Source organism: Eleutherodactylus coqui, chromosome 3 (assembly GCF_035609145.1).
Source record: "Eleutherodactylus coqui strain aEleCoq1 chromosome 3, aEleCoq1.hap1, whole genome shotgun sequence".
Lineage (NCBI taxonomy): Eukaryota > Metazoa > Chordata > Amphibia > Anura > Eleutherodactylidae > Eleutherodactylus > Eleutherodactylus coqui.
Genome location: NC_089839.1, coordinates 287157378 through 287182563, shown reverse-complemented (window position 1 = coordinate 287182563; position 25186 = coordinate 287157378). Strand labels below are relative to the sequence as shown.

The window sequence follows — 25186 nt, the reverse complement described above, 5'->3', positions numbered from 1 at the left end:
GATATCTATTAGTGACAGTGCAGTAGCAAGAATGGCCTGTAGGGGGCCTCTGAGCACAATCACTCTGTTTGGTTTAGTTAACCTGCACCTGCAAGGGTGCAGCTACATAGGGTAAATTTCCCCTCCCTCACAAACCCAGTGTCCTTGAAGCCAGGGGAGCTTAGGTCCATTGAGGCCTATGTAGACCTGGTGCTGGTCTGTGAGGGACCTGGAAGCACGGAGCGGACAGGGGGTAGTCGGCCCCTCGCTTATCGCCTTCCTGAAAGGTCCGCTGGAAAAAGCGGTATGCGTTGCTGTGAGCACTATGACAGACAACAGTGTGAAGTTGCATATGATATGCTGGACTGTATGTAGACTGAATACGCTGGTGTGCTGAAATAAACGCAGGAGGAATCAGCATTTGGACTTTACCCTGTGTTTCTGGACATCATTGCGGTGCTGCCACCCCTGGGCAGGGGGATGTAAACAAGAGATCCTGGGCAAGTAACCCTAACTTGCCACAATATATATCTTATATATAGTAGATGGGCAGGGGTCTGCTCTGATCAGCTGCTCACTGAGCTGATGTCTGCAAAAAGCAAACAGCCTTGTTCTCACTGCAGTGGCCGAGGTTGGTATTGCAACTAGAGTTCCTATCCATGTCAATGGGAAAATAACTTGCAATACCACACCTGGCCACTGCAGTGAGAACGGAGCTCTCTGCTTCCTGCATAAATCACCTCAGTACACAAGTACAGCTGCCTGGCAAACAGCTGATCGGCAATCTATTGTTGACAACCTATCTTGAGGATAGGCCATCAATAGTTTACAGCTGGACAACCCCTTTAACTTTCTATGTCGTTTCCTCGTATCTATTTCTTGTATTAAATAAGACCAAATGATTTGGGTTAGAGACGGACAGATTGATCTGTTAATTGTTTGAAGTTTTTATTTCACTCATACTTGACACAAAAAGAGGAATAAGCGGCAAAGAGGTGAGCACAAGCCGGAGATGTGGAGACACGGCACTGTGTGGGTGAGTGTCAGAACAGACAGCCCTATCCTTACACAACAGCGCCTGTCGCACACAGTCACTAAATGAATCAATCACCGCCGAGCACAACGCTCACGGCTGTATCTATTAATGTATCTCACAAACGTTTCACACACAATTGGAAACTATGGATTTCTTGTGTCTCGTAGTCATCCCCTATTATTGCAAATGTCCCAGAATTAAAATATATATTTAGCGCACGTATAGTCATGACACCGAGAAATGCTTAAATGCACCCAAAAATATAATCAATGCTTCGATTTCCAACGAAGTTTCTCTCTTTTAGTGCTTTAATGGGAAGCTGTCCTCAGGAGAGAAGCATCAGCATTTATTACACATATAAGATAATAATATACAGTATTAGGGCTCATACAGAGAAAAGTGCAAAAACGCACGCAACATATTTGCTCTGTGAATGTCGCAGTTTTGTGCATATTTTACTGTACCTTTTTCACCGACGGGGACTTTCACATGGGCGCGGGACACACCCGTTCCGTGGTTTACAAGGCTGTACAGTCTAATTAGTTCCAGATGTGTTTGTTTTTCTGCAAACTTGCGCAGCATAATGTGCAATTATGTAGTATCTGGTGCGCCTTTGCGTAACCCTAAGGCCTCATGTCCACGAGCAAAAGAAGAATTAAAATCCGCAGCGGATTTTAACTCTTCTCCTGCCCGCGGATCCGCATCCCATAGGGATGCATTGACCACCCGCGGGTAGATAAATACCCGCGGATGGTCAATAAAAGGGATTTTTTTTTAAAAATGGAGCGTGGAAAAATCTGGACCATGCTCCATTTTCGTGCGGGTCTCCCACGGGGACGGCTCCCGCAGGCTTCTATTGAAGCCTATGGAAGCCGTCCAGATCCGCGGGAGACCAAAATCGGAATTTACTCACCTGCTCCAGATCTTCCCTTCACCGCGGCTTCATCTTCTCTCCGTCGCGGCCGTATCTTTTTTTCTTCGGACCTGCGCATCCGCCGGGCCGAAGAAAGAAGATCCGACCGCGACGGAGAGAAGATGAAGCCGCAGCGAAGGGAAGATCCGGAGCGGGCGAGAGGTGAATTAATTCTTATTTTTATGCCTCATGTCCGTGGAGCAGGAGGGACCCGCTACGGATTGTCCATGGAGAATCCGTAGCGGGCCTTATTTTTCCCGTGGACATGAGGCCTAATGACTCCTATGGAGCTTCTGGGTCGTAAATGCGCACTAAAACGGAATGCGTGTGCAAAAACTGGGAATGAGAACGAACCCATTGAAATCAATGGGGTCCATTCTCTGCATATTGTGCACACAATTGTTGTACACGTAAATACGTCCGTGTGAGTCCACCATAAGGTGCAACAAAGGGCTTTTCCAACTGTTGAAAGAAATAGGATATTGCAAGGTTATGCCTTCATCATCCCCAGATTTAGCAATGTGCAACCTGTGTGGTTAAACCAGGCATCGACCACCAGCTTGTGAGTGGGGGGGCACCAAGCGAATGTATGTTGGGGGCGAACACACACTTATGTCCTCCTGGACCCTTGGTTGCTGTTAGCCATCAGCACAATTACTAAGTTTTGCTACTGTATTTATGTTATGAGCTTGGTTCTGTAGCTGTAGTTATGTTATGTGCTTGGTTCAGGTATTGTATCTACGTACTGAGGTTAGTTTGTGCTGTATTTGTACTGAGCTTATTCTGGTGCTGTATTTATGTTACCATCCTAGTTCAGGTATTGTATTTACGTACTGAGCTTGGTTCTGGTGCTGTTTTTATTATCATCTTGGTTCAAGTATTCTATCTATGTACTGAACTTTGTTCTGGGGCTGTGTTTATGGTATGTGCTTGGTGCTGTATTTATGGCATATGCTTGGTTCTGGTACTGTATTTATGTTATAAGTTTGGTCCTGGTACTATATATATACTAATGATGGGGGCTCTAAAGAAATTCTGCAGAGGGTGACATCTAATCTAAGGCTGACACTGGCCTTCACTTCCTGATCAGCAGGGGTAAGCATGGTAGGATCCCAAAGTTCTCATGAGAAAGGGATCCCTGTTCTTGTTCTTTCTGGGGGCTCCAGTGGTTAGACCACCACCGAGTAAGTAATTGTGGATAGGGGAGAAGTTAACAATTTGGCGGAAGACGAGATTTGCAGCTCTTTTACTGCTTTCCCTGCACAGCGACAATCTGTCTACTTACTATGCAGTAAATGCGCCGCTCATTCATTTGGATGGAGCTGTATTTCAGTTCCCTGAACAGCGGGTGGATGAGAGTTAAATTGTAAAGAGAAATTGCCAAAGGAGCTTCTTCTCATTTGTTCTTGGAATGAGTGGGAAACCCAGAAGTCAGACACTCAGCAATCATCAGGTGATACCATGTGCCATCATACCATGACGTGCCATTACTTCATTGGGTGGAAATGGCCCATCAGAATATTACCATCTTAGATATTAATAGAGATATATAGGATTCTTTCCAGAGAGAAGTCATGAAGCCAATATGTGGTTTGTAAGGACATGCTTTGCTTTATTAAATCGGTTACATATCCAATGTTACATATCCGCATTAAAGAGAGACAGCCTGAGGACGCGTTTCAGCCCTTTTTACAGAGCCTTGATCACTTTTTTTTTCTTGGATATTAATAGCCTATCCACAGGACATGCAATAAAAGTCTCATAGATGTAGATTTCATAACTACCCCCAGGACAGAAGTCCCTCGAGTCTCTCTTCTTTGCGGTGAGGCTGCTACTGGCCACCACATTTAGGCGGAGACATAGTGGAGCAGTCGTGCTCAACTGTTTCCGTGACTCCCTCAGAAATGAAGAGAGATGGATGTGGCCTCTCTCCAGATAGATGTAGAGGCCAGAGGTTGCCTCCGAAGGGCGGAGGTTTGGCACCCCCATTGTGGACATAGGTACTGATCCCAGTGGCGTTTATGGCATATCCTTTGGATGTGCCATAATGTCAGGGCTCGAACCCACGACCTGCTGTGCTCTAGTCAGTGGCACGCCCTATTGAGCCATCTATGCATACCCAGCCCCTGTTCTAGCCCCGCCTTTTTCTGATTAGGACTTCCTATAAAAACATGCATGATTATTCTGCTCCACAGCACTGGTCAAGCTCCACTTCTGCCTGCTTCTCTGATATTTCTACAAGGCCTCCTGATACTGACTTCTGACTACGCTACCTGCCTCATCCATCTGTACTGCAAACCGAGACCTCCCGTTGCTGAGCACTGGCTTCCCTTCTGACTGCACTACCAGCCTCATCCATCTGTACTACAAACCGAGACCTCCCATTGCTGGCCACTGGCTTTTCTTCTGACTATGCTACTTGCCTCATTCATCTGTACTGAGATCTCCCATTGCTGACTCCTGGCTCTTCCCTGACTACACTCCAGACCTGCAGCTACTACACCTGAGGCTCCACCCTACTGCCTGAAATTGCTATAAATAAATGGCTAAGATGGGAATATCCCTTTAATAGGCTTGTGCCAGGATTGTAACATACCCACTTGCCACAGTCATGCATAATCAATGCTCTATTCAAACATGGGGACATGGGTCCCCATTCTTGTGATCAGCAGAGGTTCCAGGAGTTGGACCACCACTGATAAGATACTTATGCTCTATTCTGTGGATGGGGTATTAAGCTTACAACTTTGTTTTCTGTAGCCCTCACCATAAAAGAGTCTGGAGGGTGGGGCTTGCTATGGAGTCCTCACCATAAAGTAGTCTGATGGGTAGGGCCCAAGCTTTTTCTGCAGCTGGATGTAGTTTGTGACCAGTGGAGATTCCAGCAATGAGACCATCAGTAATATGATACTTATCCATGGATAGGGGGTAAGTTAAAAACTTAGCACAAGCCATTTGATGGGGTATTAAGCCCCAAACTTTGTTTCCTACAGGAAACAAATCTGTTGTAACTGTGATACTCATGTGACGTCATGTCACTGTGTAACCCTACCATAAAGTAGTCTGGTGGGCAGAGGCGTAACTTGAAGCTCCCGGGCCCCGATGCAAAACTTGTAACAGGGCCCCCAACTATAATGCTTTACTCATAGTACTGGGTTCCCTATATGGAGAAGAGAGGCCTTATGGGCCCCCTAAGGCTCCTGGGCCCAGGTGCAACCGCATCGCCTGCATCCTCGATAGTTACGCCCCTGCTGGTGGGTGTAGCTTGCTGTGTAATGCTCACCATAAAGTAGTCTAGTAAGTGTGGCTTGCTGTGTAACGCTCACCATAAAGGAGTCTGGTGGGTGTGGCTTGCTGTGTAACGCTCACCATAAAGGAGTCTGGTGGGTGTGGCTTGCTGTGTGATGCTCACCATAAAGGAGTCTGGTGGGTGTGGCTTGCTGTGTAACGCTCACCATAAAGGAGTCTGGTGGGTGTGGCTTGCTGTGTGATGCTCACCATAAAGGAGTCTGGTGGGGGGGGCTCAGTCTTTCTTTGGCTTCTGGTGTTAGATGTAGCTGTGATCATTAATTCAGTTTTCTTGATAACCTCACATAATTCAGTATATCTTTTAATTAAACATGAACAAACGTGCCATTAAAACCAAATTGCATGTTGAACTCCGTTCTAGTATTGGCTATATGAAGACTTGGCATTTTCTCTGTTGCTAGAAGTCTTGCGAGCTTTAGCCGATCCTCCAGCTCGCTGCTGACTTATCCCAGAAGCAGCTGATGTCTTCTCTCTGCAAAAATAACAGAAAAAAGTCAATGTTGTAAGATTGGCTGTGTCTATCTAATGTCTCCTGTCTAAGGGCACTAGTATACACTGCTAGCACTCTCGATTTGCCACTAATTACTGGGCTCAACTTGCAAGTCCACGTGCAGCCCAGCAATTAAAGCCAAATTACGAGCGCTAGCGGTGTTCATGTGACAGCGCCCTGACCGCAAACCAATATCAGCGTCTTAAAGAGTTACACTATCTTTTTGCCCCCCCCCCCTAGTTTTAACGAACCATTTTGTAGTCATACCCTGCCCCTCCTCAAATAAATTAATTGACCATGTGATGTAATTGATTTCAGTACAATTATCGCCCTCCTGTGATTCGATGAGGCATGCTATAATAATGGCGGATTCCTTCTCTCTCCACAGTGCCTGGCTGCTCGTTCCCTGCCGGCTCACTCCCGGTGCATCACAATACACTGCCGCTACCGCCGCGTTCACCCAGTCATAGTACTGGAGTCAAGAGCGCAGAGCACGCAATCAATACATGATACATGGGGATCTGAGGCTCCACTGCCTAAAAGCTGTTTGAAGAGGCCACGGCATTGAGTGAGATCTGTGGTCTCTTCACTACATACCAGGCAAGGTGATGAAGATTTCGAGGTAGTGGTACCTTGTATAGCAAGTCAATTCTATCGACTTGAATGGGAACGAGGTGCTCTTTTGACAAATTAGCATGATATCACTTACCTGAGAAGAGGCCATGGCGTTTAGGTGAGTGCCACAGCCTCTTTAAATAGCTGATTGGGACAGGAAGGGGAGAGGTCTCAGGCAGCAGACCTCCACTGGTCAAATAATGATGGAAAAGGTAGGTAAAGCCCTCTGGTGACTCATAGGGTGGTTTGCCATTGCCTTTCCCAGTCATCTTTTACCCCCCCCCCCAGCAAGTTGGGTACTCATTATTCCGACCTTGGAAGGATGAGTCAACCTCGAGCCGGCTACCTGAACCAAGCTGGGACTGAACACGCAACCTTCAGGTCGTGAGTTAGAGCTTAGGACTGCATTCTGCTGCCCTAACATTCTGCTCCACATGAGGCTTTAGATAATGAAGACGTATCTTATAAATAAACACCCACTTTGCTATATGCACGGTTGCAGCATAGACTGGACTCCATTGCTGAGGGAAAGGTAGTTAAACTGGAAAGATATGAGCTTTTGCCAGACTGTGGATGGCTGTGCGACCAGTCTCGCTTCCCCTCCAGGCCTGATTGTTGTTCAACCTCAACAACCATGATCATTATGCTCCTGGTGAGACTTAGATAAGTGCAACCTGTGCGGTTGAATATAGCACCGGCCACCAGCTTGTAAGGGGACACACAAGGTGGATGTAGACTGGCTCGATCACCCCCCTCAGGTTGACCCAGCCAGATGAACTACTCCCTCCAAACGGCAACATCTTGTGGTGCTCCGTGAATTTTCTTGCGGCGCTACGCGAATCTCTCCTCTGATGGTCTGAGACACTGCTGTCAGCCCACATTTTCCCCGCAAAACAATTGCTTAGTTCTTCTACTGTACTTATGTGTTGAGCTTGGTTCTGGAACTGTATTTATGCACTGAGTTACGTTTTAGGGCAATATTTATGATATTAGCTTGGTTCTGGTATTTTATTTATGGGTTAAGGTTGCTTTGTGTTGTATTTATGTTATGAGCTTGATTCTGTGGCTGTATTTATTTTATGAGCTTGTTTCTGATATTGTATCAATGTACTGAGTTTTTTGTGCTGCATGTATGTACTGAGCTTGGTTCTGGGGTTGTTTTTATAATATGTGCTTATTTTTGTATTTTATCTATGTATTGAGGTTGCTTTGTGCTGTATTTATGTAATGAATTTGGTTCTGATGCTGCACTCAGCTTGGTTCCCGTGCTGTATCTATGTTATGAAATTTGTTCTGGTGCTGTTTGGTTATGTACTAAGCTTGTTTTGATTGCTGTATTTGTGTACTGTTGTTATTTAATCCTGTATTTATATTATAAGCTTGGTTCTAGTGCTGTATTTATGTTATGAGCTTGGTTCTGGGGCTGCATTGATAGTGTGAGCATGGTTCTGACGCTGTATTTATGGCATCAGCTTGGTTCTTGTGTTTTATATATACTATATTAGCTTTGTTCTAGGGCTGTGTTTAGGTTAGAAGCTTGATTCTGGTACTGTATTTATGTTATGAGCTTGATTCTGGTACAATATTTATTCACTAAGGCCGATCCCACAGAGGAATCTAACGCAGTGCCCCGACCTGTGACCCCTGCGTAGCTGTCCGTATAGTTTTAGTCTGTGCTGTGGATGTGCCGGCAAACTCCCGCAGGACCGATGTGAGCGCGCTGTCGCTAGGCACTGACACGGATTCCGCGACCTTCCCGCAGTGATGATTGCGGAAGGGCTGCGGGACGGACAGCTTCCATTGACTTCAATGAAGGCCGTCCGCAAGGAATCCAGCTCAGAATAGAGCATGCTGCGATTCCCCCTTCCCCAGCAAGCAGAAACTCACAACTGATTTCCGCTCGTGGGCATGGAAACCCGCTTTTACCTCGCATGCTATAGGTGGTATTTGCTGCCGAATCCAGAGGCAGACGCCCGCTCCGAATTCCGCAATGCGTTGGGCCTAAGTCGTTCTGGTGTGGGAACGCTGTTAAGTTGCTGCTTTCTGCACAAGCAGAATACAGACAGACTGTCTACTGGTGTCTATCTATACAGGATTTTTATTTTTTTTTTATTTTTTTTTTTAAGACAGGGGTCACCAAAAAAAAACCCATTCTGCACATAGTGCCATCTAACCTAAGGCCGGCACTGCTCCTGGTTGACACACTAGAAGGAATAGCTTGTGCAGGTGATCTACCACAGACCTCTTCTGCATAGTGCATTCGGCAGCGCCAAAGTAGCCCCTTTCATGTCTTTACTGCCATTAAGTTCTGACATCAGAATGTAATGTTTATGCAAAAATGATTTACAGAAATGCATCAAATATTTCCACTGATGCGTATTATAATAATATCCAAATAGTCCCTTCTTTAATCCTAATAATAATACAGAATTAATAGAATAGTACGCCTTTCCATCAGCGCTACAATTATTAGAACACACAGAATTATGATACAAATAACCGTATTTTTCCATAAAAATGAACATATTAAAATACTGAATATTATTCTCTTTGTATCTCGTTCTACAAACACCTCCCACACACATTTCCCGGCTGATTACCGCTAATAGTGTCCTTCTTAAATTCACCTCTCCTGCTGATCCTATTTGTAGTGGTCCCTTTTCACACAAATATAATAACATCGGTGGTTTTACAAAGTGGGATTGTAAAACCATAATGTGTATTTATGCGAGCGCTGTGCACGAACAAAGTCGCTTCCGGTGGCAGCGCACCAAAAGCCGGCATACTGCGGAGACGGAGACGGGCAGCTGTTGTGCTTCGAGTAATACAATGCGGTGCTGCTGCTAACTGTAGATTCTGATTACTAAGTACTCGACAGGGTAATTGTAGCAAAATGATATTTCTGTAAGTACTCGGCGGGAGACTGTCCAAGGCGTACAGTCGCTGTGGATTCCTTAATGGACACTTTACGCTAAACCTATGCTTTTGGTTAGACAAAAATATTGTGTATCAGTGACAGTCGTACCGAGTCTTCTGAAGATGTGTAACAGTCAAGTGGCGATGGAAGATGACATCTAATAATTAGATAAGGGTGGATATGGGGAACCATAACCCATCCTTCCTGTATGAATAGCCTTCAATCTGGAATCACATGGGAAATGTTAAAACGCATTTTTTTTAAAGAAATGGTTATATTAATATATTGCCTACAAGGGAGTAGCGGTAGCAGTCGCACTCAGGCAGCGACCCCAAAGGTCCTCCGGTTACATAAGAATGTAACAGTATTTTAAATAGTAGGTAGGGGCTCTATTATAGACTGGGTCCCAATAAGACTACTTGCACACAAACAATATTTAGAGTATAGAAATAACAGCCATTCATTTGTATAGGTGTATGCACATGGGCTTTATTTTACTTGGACGGAAGTGGTAAGATTCTACCAAGTGGTAGCCAATATGGTTGTCACAACTCTAGTGTACACCCCTTTTATATGTAAAACCTTCCCTGTCACTCATCCGCACCACCACCCAACCCTGGCTGTGTTCCATCCATGTCCTGTCATGCCTCCTGCTCTCAATCCGGCTCTACTTGACAGGTCGTAGGCGACTGACTCCACTAAATATTTCTAAAGGCCCATTTAGACACAACGATTATCGCTCAAAATTCGCTCAAAAGCCGTCTCTTGAGCGATAATCGTTGTGTCTAACTGCAGTTTTCGTTATCCCGTCGCTCGTCGTCGTCTTTCAGTATGCTGAAACAATAGCCTTATACTATTGTTTCAGCTGTATCCCGCTCTCTGATCACAGGCTGAGTAGGAAGAACAGAGCGGTCCAGCTCTGTTCTTCACACCCGACACAGAGCGCTTGGCTGTATAACAGCCAGGCGCTCCGTGCAGAAAACAGCTGGATGCAGAAGACAAGCGGGGACACCCCGCTTGTCTTCTGCATCTCCGCTCTGATCGCCCGGCTGTATAACAGCCAGGCGCTCGGAGCGGGGGAACAGCTGGATGCAGAAGACAAGCGGGGACACCCCACTTGTCTTCTGCATCCTCCGCTGGCAGCGCGAGGTGATTGCTCATCTTGAGCGATCATCTTGCGCTGTAAATGACACAACGATTGTGACTAAAGTCGCTTGAGCGATTATCGTTGTGTCTAAATGGGCCTTAAAAATACCTCTTCCCTCCTAGAAATAAGGACTCCAAACAAAAGGATGGATTGGATTGGCCACAACAGCCATTTATTAAACTCAACATAAATAACATTCTTAAATATAAACCCCAGTAGGGTATACTCCTCCAACCTGATTCTCATAAACCCGAACAAGGCAAAAGGGTGGTTCTCGGATGCTCGAACAGTCTGGCATACCCTCAGTCATCTTACCACCAACTGATTATCACTGGACCGGCACCCCCAATTGCTAGACTAAGTGCCCTTTCCCAAAACTAGCCACCCAGAAATTTCTATCAACTATAGGGGTGCACACAAAGCCAAACAGTATTTTATTTAGCCACCCGGAGAGTCGAGAACCAAACCAGCTCTCTTCCCCTATCTCCAGGAAATCTCCCCCAAGAATCCACCTTTGAGAGCCCCCATAAGTGCAGAATGCTTGACAGCTTAAGCATTTGCGTCCCACAATACCTTTAACGTCTTGTCAATGCCATCCTGGATGGCCAGCGACCCACGGCGTGCAAATGTACACTGTCCCTTCACCAAAAACATTCTTTGCCCAATTCCAGCTCTACATGCCTAATCGCAACCACGCCATTCCTGGCCATAAACCTAGAGACGGCTTGATTTACTTTTTTCCTGGCTTTGTTTAAACATTCCACAGTTCAGGCATCAGACCAGTCAACCACTACTTTAGGGAACCTAGCCAGAAAATGTCAATCTTAAAGGGGTTGTCCCGCGAAAGCAAGTGGGGGTATACACTTCTGTATGGCCATATTAATGCACTTTGTAATGTACATCGTGCATTAATTATGAGCCATACAGAAATTATTCACTTACCTGTTCCGTTGCTAGCGTCCCCGTCTCCATGGTGCCGTCAAATTTCAGCGTCTAATCGCCCGATTAGACGCGCTTGCGCAGTCCGGTCTTCTCCCTGGTGAATGGGGCCGCTCATGCCGGAGAGCTGGTCCTCGTAGCTCCGCCCCGTCACGTGTGCCGATTCCAGCCAATCAGGAGGCTGGAATCGGCAATGGACCGCACAGAGCCCACGGTGCACCATGGGAGAAGACCCGCGGTGCATCGTGGGTGAAGATCCTGGCGGCCATCTTGCTAAGGTAAGGAAGAAGTCGCCGCAGCGCGGGATTTCGGGTAAGTACTAAACGTTTTTGTTTTTTTTAACACATGCATTGGGTTTGTCTTGCGCCGAACGGGGGGCCTATTGAAAAAAAAAAAACCCGTTTCGGCGCGGGACAACCCCTTTAAGATCTCTCACCGGCTCTGTTTAAGGTTGTACTCCCAAATCACCCCCCCATGTGCAAAACAAGTACATCAGGTGCCCTGTCTAAGTGAATGCATCTGTGAAACTTGGGCAACATTTTATTCCAGATCATGCCTGCAACCCAATGAAAATACTAACGACCACCTGTCTGTGAGTGATGAGCGACTGTGTGACTATGTGAGCTACATGTGATGATGTCACCGTCATGTGATCATGAAAGAGGGCAGCAGACTTGGTGCAAATATCCACAGATATCCTTTTATTCTTCTGTGACAAACAAACAAGCAACAATGTTTCGACTCGTTGCTTGTCATGGAGGAATAAAGGATATCTGTGGATATTAGCAACAACTCAGATGCCCTCTCTTATTTATGTTAGATTCTATCTGCATTGTTGGTTCGTAATTAGAGATGAGCGGGCACCAAAATGCTCGAGTGCTCGTTACTCGAGTCGAACTTTCAGTGATGCTCGAGAGTTCGTTTCGAGTAACGAACCCCATTGAAGTCAATGGGCGACTCGAGCATTTTTGTATATGACTGGTGCTCCGCTAAGGTTTTCATTTGTGAAAATCTTAGCAAATCACCAAAGTCATGTAAAAAACACAGAAATGGATAGGGCAGGCGAGGAGCAACATGCAGGGCTGCATTTCGGGCTCCGAGGTCTCACTATTAAGCCACAATACTGGCAAGAGTGAGACCCCTTCCCCCCGCACTGTCAGCATAAAGATCGTTCTCCTCTGCCACAGCTGTAACAGCTGTGGCAGAGAAGAACGATGTTAGCCCATTGAATTCAATGGAGTCGGCAATACAGCCGGCTCCATTGAAAGCAATGGGCTGCCGGCGAGCGCGGGATGAATTTTCGGGAAGGGCTTAAAAATATAAGCCCTTACCTGAAAATCATCCTAAAATGTGTAAAAATAAAAAAAAAATTTATACTCACCTTTCCGCTGCAGCCGGAGTTCAGCCGCGTCTGGCCGGCAGTTCTGAACTGCTCTGAGTAGTATTCAGCAGCCGGGGATTTAAAATCCCCGCCTGCTAAATGAGCTGCCTCTGATTGGTCACAGCCTCACCAATAAGAGGCAGCTCTCACTCACACCCATTCATGAATTCATGAATGACAGCTGAGAGCGGCCCCTGATTGGTCCCTGCGTTGAGCCAATCAGAGGCAGCACTCACTCACCCATTCATGAATTCATGAATGGGTGTGAGTGAGAGCTGCCTCTGATTGGTGAGGCTGTGACCAATCAGAGGCAGCTCATTCAGCAGGCGGGGATTTTAAATCCCCGCTGCTGAATACTACTCACAGCAGTTCAGGAGAACTGCCGGCCGGCCGCGCTGAACTCCGGCTGCAGCGGAAAGGTGGGTATAATTTTTTGTTGGTTTTTTTTACACATTTTAGGATGATTTTCAGGTAAGGGCTTATATTTTTAAGCCCTTCCCGAAAATTCATCCCGTGCTCGCCGGCAGCCCATTGCTTTCAATGGAGCTGGCTGCAGTGCCGGCTCCATTGAATTCAATGGTCAGTGCTCGTTTAATGGAGACGAGTACCGCGTGGTGCTCGTCTTGAGTAACGAGCATCTCGAGCACCCTAATACTCGAACAAGCATCAAGCTGGGACGAGTATGCTCGCTCATCTCTATTCGTAATCCTATGGGCTCTGCATATTGATTGCCTCACTGACTTCAGTATAAAAAGTTTTTTGCTGCCGATTAACCACCTCTATTAGACTGCCATGTGATCAGTCACTGAAGCCCTGAGCTCCGCCCCTGATCACATGATGGTGATGTTCTCGCATTGCCAGTGTCAGTTAGGTCTTCTGCTGCACTCGCGTTCTTTGGATTTGCCTGTCTCCCTGTTTAACTATTTGCTTTGACCCTGACTTCGCCTTCGCCTGACTCCTTGTACCGCGTACCTTCCTGTTGCTAACCCGGATTGCCTGACATGCCTCTGTGTTTGTTTGTCTCAGTGTCTGTCTGTAGTCTTACCCCTTGCCTCGCTTCCCTAGAGAGTCTAGGGACCGTTACCCAGTTTTCGCCCAGGGCTTAGCCCAGGGGGGCAAGTAGGTAGGGACAGGGGTTGTGGGCAGTTTCAGGGACATCCAGTACCCGGACCCCAGTTCCCTGACACATAGCTGGCGGTGCATGTTGACCAACAACATTGATGCATAGTCCATCACCCCTATCTTCACATCTCCTGAACGTGATATCATGTCATCTCAAATGCAAATGGCGCCAACACCAGTGGAGCCTTCATCTAATCGTCAACTGTTGTCCAGTGTTGAAACGAACTGTCGCTGTCATGCAAACATGTCACCACAGAGGGTTCAACGCCGCCGTGAAGCTAATGCAGCTTACATGACATGGTGACAAGCCACAATGTCACCTCAGCCACCAGCTGAAGTTTGCACATCTTGTGCAGCTGATATGTGAAAGCAACAAGCAAACATGTCTCCTCAGATTGCTGCTGAAGTTCGTAAATCACAGGCAGCTCATATGCAAAAGCAACAAGCGAACATGTTTCCTCAGCGAGTAGATGGAGTTTGTAAACCGCATGATCAGCAAAATTCCAAATAATGGGAATAGCTTACTATTTAAAGGGAAATATTTTGACCAACTTCAATCCCTTATTATATAATATTAGTAAGTGGTGCATTGTGCGACCAGAAACACTGATACTAGTCCATTGAATAACAGCTTTCTCCCTGCTAAAACCAAATTGCTGCCCATCTGGCCTAACAGCTTCTCTCAGTGCCCCCCAAAAATGGATGAGTGGCCCATTATCCACATCAACAAAGAAGCACAATCTGCAAAAGATACAGAAAAAGCTCTACATGACCAATGCTGAGCCATCCAGCCCTTGTTGCTTTTGCAAATGTGCTGCAGCTTCTCTGCTAATACCTAGCGATGATCCTGTGGTTCCTGGTCTGTTCCCCTGTCCTGACCCCGCCTCTGTTCCTGATTAGGCTCACTATAAAGCCTGGCCCTGGCGCTCCCTCAATGTGTGATTATTGTGCTTCACAGCCTTAGTCAAACTCCACTATCACCCTGCTCCTCTGCAAACGACTTGAGACCTTCCATTATTGACCTCTGGCTTTCCTCTGACAACGCTACCTGCCTCTTCCTTTGTACTGCCACCTGAGACCACCTGTTGCCGACTCCTGGCTCTCCCCCCGACTACTCTCTGGACCTGCACGGCTACTATACCCGCTGCTCTAACCTAGTGCCGGAAACGCTACAATTTGTGTTTAATTTTATATTTTGCACCAAACTTACAGGACCCATCATTGAATGCAAAGCGCAGTCCTTTCTGATATGCTGCTGAGTGCCCGGAATCACCTGAACCCCCAGCTCCTCCAGGAAACAACTGATGTGCCTGACTAGCCCCAAAGGAAGCTGTAACCTTTAGTCACAGTACAATATGTTTACGATCTCAGCGGATGCTCGACCAAACTGCCTTGTGTTGATGAAACTGTTTATCATAATGTAACCAAGCCTGACCCCCATATACCTGATATGCTTCCCCAATCGAATTTAAATAACAAAACAGCACGGAGCAGTTCCCGGGGCCTTCTTGCCAATCACACTTGCCATTATTGCGAATGCTTAAAGCCAGATTAAAAACATCCTAGGATGCCTGATGCTGCTCACTTGCCAGCTCCGAACACTGAGAGAACAGATTGTTTCCTCCGCTCCTGGACGCCATTGTCTGCCATTGCCCATTCAGCTTCCAAGTCAGCCTGGTGAGTACGCCAGATGTGGGCCCATAGCACAACCGGATTTCTCCCCAACCAGGACTAAGGAGAGGCAGCTGCCTGGGCAGGAAGGGGCTTTGATGGGCTCTTTACACGATGTCGGGCCTGGAAGATTCACTTAAGGACTAAGGTATGCTAAAGGCCTAGTCCTCTGCGGACGGTGATATTCAGAGGGGAAACCTTGGCGTAAGTATTCCTAGACCCTACTAGCAGTCCATATACGTGAGACTGCAACCCTTATAACCCTCTGTCTTCTGTGTCCCCTAACTGGTGAAGGATATTCTCTACAGTGTAGTTTTTTTTTTTTACATACCACAGGCAGGTCCTGATTCTACCAAATGGTAACCAATATGGCTGACCCCCCCCCCCCCATCCCTGTAATGTACATCCCTTTTATATGTAAAGCCACCCCCCTCACTCACCTATGTCACGTCACCACCCATCCCTGGCTCTATTCTCGTCCAAACCCTGTCATGGACGCTTCCCTTCAATGCCTTCTTCCCTCGGTCCGTCTCTGGTTTTTACACTGGTTTGAGCAGGGGGTTGGACTCGATGACCCTAGAGGCCCCTTCCAACTCTACCATTCTATGATTCTCTGCTGGAATGCTCATCACTGAGATGGCCTATCAGGCATTTGGGCCAGAATAGATTGTGGCAAAGGAAGGCGTAGGCTAAGTGTAGGAACTGGAGCCACAGGCTTGGGTAACAGAGTAGTTTAAGCAGTGGGATGAGTGATAAACTGACTTATGGCTTGTGTACAGACCCAAGTAGCAACTTGTGTAGCAATTTGAGTGGCAACTTGGACTGCAGCTTACACTATCTGAGAGGAATCCATAGTGTCCAATCTGGCCACAAGTGGCTGGAAACACTTGAGGACATATTCTTGAAAAGTGTGTTGACTTACTTATGGATCCTGTTTAGTAGCTGTGGCTTGCAGTCGGATCCATGGCCTAAGGTTACTGTTAGAACTAGCAAAAGTGGTTCTGCTCTGTCTTAGGCTGGTTTAATCTTTGACGAGAGGAAGTAACTGTGAATGATAACTTTTGTACTTTCTTCCTCCTTCCTCATTTTGTCTGAATATGCAGATAAGCCCCTTTGCAGGCTGCCTCTCTTAAGGCCCATTTACACGGAGCGATGATCACTCAAAAATCACTAAAAAGCAATCGTTTGAGCAATCATCGTTGCATCTAAACGCGCGGCCATCGTGCACTTTCCGTGCACTGCTAGCTGATCGTTAAATTCAAGCCAACCTAAAAATCATCATTCGGCCTTATCAGGAGCTCTCCACGGGTAGTGCTGATAGCATTGTTTCCTTTCGGAGAACAAAGGAACTGAAAGCAGATAAGAGCCCTCGGGCTATTAACTGCTTTCAGCTAAAGGCTTCATTTGCACGCTAATAAGCTATTAAGTAGCTGAGTAGCTACTTAATAGTTTATGCAAAATGATCTCTCAAAGCTGTCACTCAAACTGTCGTTTTGAGCGATCATCGCTCCGTGTAAACGGCCCTTTAGAGGTACTATATACTAATAAGAACTGCAAGCCAGGGAATGGAAATCACCACTGACCAGTGTTCCCTCCATGTTGGGGCTCCCACACACTTGCGTTTTTTTTAATGCAAATGTCAATGTGACTTTCTAATGTTTAAAACGCATTGACCACCATGACCACAAACCATATGATGAATAATATTTAGTTCACTGGTCACTTAGTTTCAGCTCACCTAAAAATAGTCACTGGTTGATTATCGTCTGGTGTAAACAGGTAATCATTATCTTGAAACAACTAGCCAACAACTTTGTAGGGTGGTATATACTTGTTTGGTGTGCGTTTCCCACTGAACGATGATTGGCTTTAGAACAGCATGCTGCGAATTGCCTGCCGCGAGTGAAGAATCGCAATGATTCTCCGCTCGTGGACACGGGGCCGGCGCTTTCCATAGCAACGCTTTGGAAAGCTTCAGCCTGCGTGATTCGCCGTCCATTTACCGCCAGCGAATTCACAGTGGTGGACAGACACCCTAATGTAGGACTGGACATGTCCTCCGGAGCAAGAGACACTCTTTATAACCGCTTTCCACTCTGGCCAGAAGATGCAAAACAGAGAATGCCCTCTATTAACTCAGAATCCCCTAATAGTGCATATGAAAATGGGTTTTCTAAACTAGACAAGCCCTTTAATATGGCTTTGTTGGTTCGATGCAATAGTTAAATATGAAAGCACTCACGTAAGCCATAGCCTGGTGTAGTCTGCGTCGACTGTTACTTTACTGTCTGTGTATGCGGGTGTTCAATAAATTGGCCCAATTTTCCCCGTAAGGTCCCTGAAATCTACTTATCCAGATGTATTATAAAAGGATTATAGCCTGTGTTCCTTATCCCCGCTGTTTTGTTTATGCATTAAACCCTACCGTGCCTTTTGAATAGTGACCCTTTTCATGGGAAAAAATTCTTCACCGGTCTCCTGGACCCATCACTTTTAAGTAAAACGAGCTCAAATGATCATTAATGAATGGAAAACAACAAGGTGTAGAGTCCCCCTGGTTTAATTACATAGGCTCGCACAAACACTATATTCTAATTAAGCGTCATGTCTGGCGCTCCCAACAATGCCGACGATTCATGCTAAATCAGAGACTCCTAACCTTTTCTTTCAGCTGAGGCAGCCAGTCACTCATCGAATCCCACAGGTCTGAGTAAACATACAGCAAGAACAATAGCAAATGTCTATTTATACCACAGATCATTCGGATCGCATGCCCCTGAGATTCCAGCATGGGAAGAGTTAAAGAAAAAGGTTAATTAGGTAGACTTACTACACCGGTATCTTGCTCTGGGCTTTAGCTCTGGTATCATTCTGATTGTCGGGAGTGTAAAAAAATGACTTAAAATGCATGCCAACCCCCCAAATTAACTTGAAATATAAGTCTCTCAGTTGCCCTCTTGTGTGAAGTTGGTAAATATTCTTTACAGTGGTTTCTGAGTCATCTCGGTCTCCTAATGTAGAACAGATGCTGGGTGATGAGCAATAATGGTACCCATTAAAGTGCCTAAAGACGTTATTGCCAAGTCTTCCTCAGACCATGACTGACAAACAGTATGTATCTCTATCATGGGAGTAACTACCATGGTAGCAGGCATTACAGCTGCTACGGGTTGTAACAACCTCAAAGCAAAGGTAAGGAGCAATTTGTGAAGGCTACGAATCCTGTAAGGAGGGGAATATGGTATGGAATGGGGACATAGACTATGTTGACAAAAGTATTGGGACCCCCACCAATCCTGTGCTGTCAGGCATAGGGGATATGCAATTCGGAAATATCATAGTACAGAAACGATCAAATACGATGAGGTGTAAAGTTGACAGTCTTCCAATGGAGTATGGTGGTGGGATGTCACTTGAGCAACAAATCAGTACGGGACCTCACAGCGCTTTTTGACCTTCTAAAGTCCACTGTTGGCTATCCTATGGAAATGTTATTCAGAAATAGAAAAGATCTGGTGTATGGGCAGGGCAGCCATGTTCGGGGAGAACTTGTAAACTAATAGAACATGGACAATGAAGCCTTGATTGAGTTATGAAGGCATCACACTCATTGTCTGCCAAAACACTCACTTAGGAGGTCTCATAGGCCATTGGAATTGATTAGCAGCAGAACCACCTGTAGGGAACTGCATATGAAGGGTTACCATGGATGATCGGCTCTGCACACAAGCCCAACATCACACCAGTGAATGCACAGAGGATTCCGCAATGGTGCTTAGTGCATCGTTCTTGGAATGAAAATAAGTGGAAGCCAGTGCTGTGGGATCGGATGGCCACTCTTGGGCATGCCAGTTGCCTGGAGAGCGCTTTCTATGCAGCTGCATCATCCCAATTGTGAAGGTTCTGTTATGATGTGGGGTGTTCTTGCTGGGAAGGACTAGGGCCATCGGTTCTAGTGAAGTACACCCTCAATGCCAATGGGAACAAAGTCATTACAGACAATGTGGCATTACCTACCTTGTGGCAATACTTTGGTACCACTCCGTGTCCTTAGCAACATGACCAAGCACCATGTCATACAGCACGCAGTGTTAAGACATGGTTTGAGGAGCGCAAACTTCATTGGCCAGCCCAAAGTTTGGACCTCAATCCCTTCGAGCATCTTTGCAATGAACTAGAACGCCATATCCATGCACGCCCAACACACTTATCAAGCACGCCCCCTAAATAACTATTTGAAGCTCTCCTTGAGGAATCGAGGCAAAACCACCCACAAATCTATCAGTGCCTAGGAGGGTTACTGCAGTCACTGAGGCCAAAGGCAGCCCAGCACTGTATTGAAAGACGTGAATAAAATTAAATTTCATCACTTTCTATGTGTGTCCCCAATACTATTGTCAACCGAGTGTATAGATAATTGCTGTGCCCCTGCAATGTGCATTATCCCTCCACTGCTGCAGCAGCAGTTTTTGCTAAAGAGCAAAGGTTTTCTCACACATGTATGCGGCATACCACAATTTCACTTTTGCTTTTGGCCACAGCTCCCTGTGGCCGACGGCATGTTTTAGTGTATTCCTTATTGTGATGGGTAATGAGGTGCGCTAAATGGACGAAGATGGAGCAGACAGAGCTCGAAAATGGTGGCGCTGAAAATCGCCGTTCAGCGCCAAGATCGAACGCATTTCTGTAAAGCCTCATCGATTTAGATGGAAGCGTTAGATCATGATTAGCGCGTCGTTGAAAGCACCGCGTTAATTGCGGTTAAAAGCGCCTGTGAGAGCGAAGCCTAACTATACTGTTCATTTCTTTTCTAAAATGTACAGAATAAGTGATTATAGCCATTTTTGCAATAGGTTTTATCAGCCTGTTCTATACATTTTTGTACAAAACCCTTATTCAGCTATAGAGCTAGGAAAAGATGGTGCTGAGAAATCCATCTTCAGCGAGCTAGCAGCATAGCAGAACATGAAGCTCCGGCTGTGCATGCACTATTATCTCTAGTGCAGGCACAGCTGTTCCATATCACAGTTTATTTATTAAGCTTGCTAATATTTTAGTGATTTTCAAACATATTGTATATGCCTCGTGGTCTGTCTCCCAGTGCTGATTTTATTAGTCTCCTGTGTCCACTGCTCTGTCTCCTGGGACTGTGTAAGGAGAAGCCATTCTGTAATACTAAGACCCGGTTTTATATTAATTTTTACCCAAAAGAGTCACAGGGTCTTATTTTCAGGGGTTGACTTATAACCACCTAGAAGGCGCCATCTGGGTCCCTCCTGCTGGCCTCTGGCACTCCGGCAGGCTTCTGTGCAGTCCTCAACACCAATGGAGCATCTCTTGCTGGTGACGCGGCTTGAATACTCCGCCTCGAGCAAGTGATTGCTCTGATTGGCTGAGGCGGTGCTCGTAAACCAATCACAGCCATTCAATGATGTCATTCAATGAATGGCTGTGACTGATACATCAAGCGCCGGCTCTAATTGGCTAAGGCGGCGCTCATGAACTAATCAGACCAATTGCTTGCTTGAGGCAGGGTATTCAAGCCCTGTCACCGGCAAGAGATGCTCCGTTGGCATTGAGGGCTGCACAGAGCCTGCCGGAGCGCCGGTAGCCAGCGGGAGGAAGCCGGACGGCACCTGCTAAATGAGTATTGCTTTTCTTTTCCGATGTAGTGTAGCTAGGGCTTATTTTCAGGGTAGGGCTTATATCTTTCTCCGTGCCGCTTCTCTCTCCCCTTTTCCCTCTCTCTCCATGTCGCTTTTCCATCCCTCTCCCCTCTCTCCATGCCGCTCCTTACTCCCTCTCTCTCCCTCTTTTTCCATGCCGCTTCTCACTCCCTCCATGCTGCTGCTTTCTCCCTCTCTCTCCATGCCACTTCTCTCTCCCTCCTCTCACTTTCTCTCTCACTCTGACTCTCGCTCACCATGCCACTTCGCCATCCCTCTTGCAACATCAGCTGTTTGTCTCTATCACTGCTTCACCTCTTCACCACCCGCGGCTTCCCTGGAGCGCCACTTAGCAATGCTTCACTCTTTCCAGTGCACGCCTGAAGCACAGCATTGCAGTGCCAATAGACTTAACATTGTAACTTTCAACTTGCCTGACAGCTCACAGAATGTATTAAACTCAAATTTGATGATTTTACGGTGGTGGTGAGCATGTAGCAAATCTAATGACACTAAAATCATCCACCAAATGTCAGGTAAAGGGGTCAAAGTGTGGTGCAAGGAAAAGCCTGTAGGCTTTTTTTTATATAAGACAGTTTACACATGTTAATATCACAGTAAAGGGACAATCTATGGCTTGATATCATTGTGTGCATTATCATCATACTATGACATCACTGTTAGCATTATTCCTATGCTGTGACATTACTGTGTGCATTTTATTCATGCAATAATCAAGCTCCATTTGCTGAAATGCAGCCCAAAAGAGCCTCCACAATGCTTCAATGTTGCCTGCAGACACTCATTATTGTACCGCTCTCCACCATGCTTCAATGTTGCCTGCAGACACTCATTATTGTACCGCTCTCCACCATGCTTCACTGCTGCCTGGAGACACTCATTATTGTACCGCTCTCCACCCTGCTTCACTGCTGCCTGCAGACACTCATTATTGTACCGCTTTCCACCATGCTTCACTGCTGCCTGCAAACACATTATTATACCGCTCTCCACCATGCTTCACTGCTGCCTGCAGACACTCATTATTGTACTGCTCTCCACCATGCTTCACTGCTGCCTGGAGACACTCATTATTGTACCGCTCTCCGCCCTGCTTCACTGCTGCCTGCAGACACTCATTATTGTACCGCTTTCCACTATGCTTCACTGCTGCCTGCAAACACATTATTATACCGCTCTCCACCATGCTTCACTGCTGCCTGCAGACACTCATTATTGCCCCGTTCTCCAGCCCTTTCGGAGAACAAACTGCCTTCTGTTACAGTCAAATACTTCAGATTTTGACTCATCAGTCCAGAGCCTTGTGTCTTGTTGCCGTGCTCATTCTTGACATGGTGTATGACCTGTGACATTAAACTGTCTTCCACAACCTCTCTTTTTGGCTGTTCTTCACCCAGTTCTAATCCTCCTACACAGCTGTTTTATGTTTCAGTTAATGACTGTGTTTCAACCTACATATGAAAATGATGATCATTATCACCTCTATGGTATAATTGGTAAATCACACACCTGACTACAATTCCTGACCGTGCAAGTGTACCTAGAAAAACTGATGCTGTTCTGAAGCCAAAAAACATGTCACACCAACTATTGATTTGATTAATATTTCTCATTTGTTCATTCACATTGCTTTTTTAATTGACAAAAAAAAAACTCTAACGCTTCTGTTTTTGAAAAAAAAAACTATTTGCAGCATTTTTTCCACATCTGCACAGTACTGTATATGCAAACCCAAATGTCTATATAAGGTCCTATAAACCTATATACCTAATTCTGCAATGAGAAGAAATGGACGCGATATGGTGGAGTGTAGACGGTTATTTACGGGTGCAGCCGCAGTGAAAACAAAATATGTTACAGCGGGTGATGTTTTGTATGGCAGAGCCGAGAAACACTGAATTAACAGAAATATTTAGCCTGTGTTCCTGCCTTGCCTGCCAGTACATAACTAGCTCTGCTTTTCCAATGACGAGCAGCAGGAGGTACAGAACAGAGGAGCCATACAGTGCGTGGGCAGTGAATAGTGATGACTCTCGTCTACCGGGTCTCTTTGTATGCATGTTTTATCATCAAAAGTACTCTACCACCCTCAGTAATGAAAACAGACCAGGCCCTGCAGGTGCGATGAACACTTCTGTGGACACAATCGTCACGGAAAGTTTTAAAAGTGAAGAAACACTGTGATTAGTAAGTTTTTAAGATGTGATCCGAAATGCAGAATATGTCACAGAAATGCAGAACGTCAACAGTCTCCAGTGGCACAAGCAGGATAAAATGTGGAGGTAAATAAGCCTCTACCCCTAATTATGGCACAGTTTGCAGGAACTGGTTGCCAAGCCAATTCAGAAGGACTAGTGCATGTTGCCTCCAAGAATCTTGGGTGCAACTCGTATCCGACAGCACACAAATGCCCGTCTGTGTGTTGTCCAATCTCCAGTGGAGCTGAGGAGCTTGCATGGCCTTATAAGTTTCTTCACTCACTTCCTTGGTGTGTCCACACACCTGCTAGGTGCTCTCCTTAAGGAAAGATGATACTCTTCCTGACTCACATCACAGGCCTCTCACTAATCAAGCCAGAAACCTACTGCACACTGATGGGAGGCAAAAACCCTTTAACAGCTGTCTGTGTATGGTATTCTGGCCTTTGGTCAATTCCCAGTCATTGTTATAAAGACTTGTTTAAAGGGTCTGACATTGATTTGCAGGAATGCTGTCATCCAATAGGTGGCGCTGCAGAGGGATTGTTCCATCTTCATTATTTGCCTCCAATCTCCACAAACAGTGTACATTGCATTTCCTATTACACTGTGCAACACAATTTTTGTAGCAGATAGGCGGCTTACAGTAACTTTAGTGCGCTGAATTCAAATATGATATCCATTTTTTTTTCTGCCACATAAGGTTTCCTAATTATGGGGAATGATGTCATCCAATTGCTGGTGTATTGTATTTTTTGGAAATCTGCCTATACAATTAATCCAGTTGGTTGGTCATTAACCAAAAGTGATTGTGCAACTATTTCACAATCCCTGTTACACACCGTGTGCTGATTGAACACTATAAGGGTAGGTTTATGTAACATGTAGGGTATGTTTCCATGTGGCATAAACGCTGCGGATCATCCAGCAGTAAGTTGTAATTAATGAACTGTGTTTTTACAGATCATTGGTTAGACTAAATAAAAGAATCAAAATCATAAAACAAAAATACATGTTTGGTATCGCTGCGTCCGTAAAAGTCCGATCTATGAAAGTAACGCATTATTTGGCCTGCGCGGTCAACGTCGTTCGGAAAAAAATTAAGAACGCCAGAAATGCGCTTTTTTGGTCATTCTGTCTCCAAGAAAAAATGCAATAAAAAGCGATCAAAAAGTCATAACTACAGGACATCCCACAAGAAATGAGCCCTCGCACAGCTATGTGGATGGAAAAATAAAAAGGTTATTGCGCACAGAAGATGGCGGCAGAAAATAATTTTTTAAAAATTAAATGTCTTTGAAAAAAAATAAAAGTAGTACAGCAAAGAAAAAAACTACATGTTTGGTATCGTAATTACCCATAAAATACCGTTATGTGTCTCTTTTTTTGCAGTTTGTGGACCATAGAAACAAGACGCACCGAAAGATGGCAGAATCCCTTTTTTTTTTTTCATTTTACTCTTTACACTTAGAACTTTTTAGGGATCCGTTAGATGGGCGTTTTAACGTGCAAATTCCTTCTGCGCAGAATGCAAATGTACAAAAATTCACATGACTGAAGCAGGCGGCAGGCAGAAAAAAACGCACTTAGCCGCGTTTTTCCGCACATAAAGTGCGCTGTCTGCTATCCCCTGCTGCGGCTGTGACAACTACAGCAGGGGATTCCTTGGATGTGAAACCCCTGGATGCTGTCACATCCAGGGGTGTCACCTTCAGTCAGTGGGGTCGGCGACAGCAGCAGTGGCCCCATGGACATACAGAGAAGATCGCGACCCTCTGCCAC

The 25186-nt window shown here is 45.8% G+C and overlaps 1 protein-coding gene across 1 annotated transcript in view; it reads right to left on the bottom strand.

The window, feature by feature from the left end:
- Positions 1-3559: 3559 nt before the first annotated feature.
- Positions 3560-25186, bottom strand: part of AGBL4 (AGBL carboxypeptidase 4) — a 1858614-nt gene continuing 1836987 nt past the window's right edge. The window contains exon 13 of the mRNA XM_066594768.1: positions 3560-5709. Within this exon, the coding sequence (XP_066450865.1) occupies positions 5595-5709 (115 nt within the window). The 3' untranslated portion in view covers positions 3560-5594. The remainder of the gene's footprint in view (positions 5710-25186) is intronic.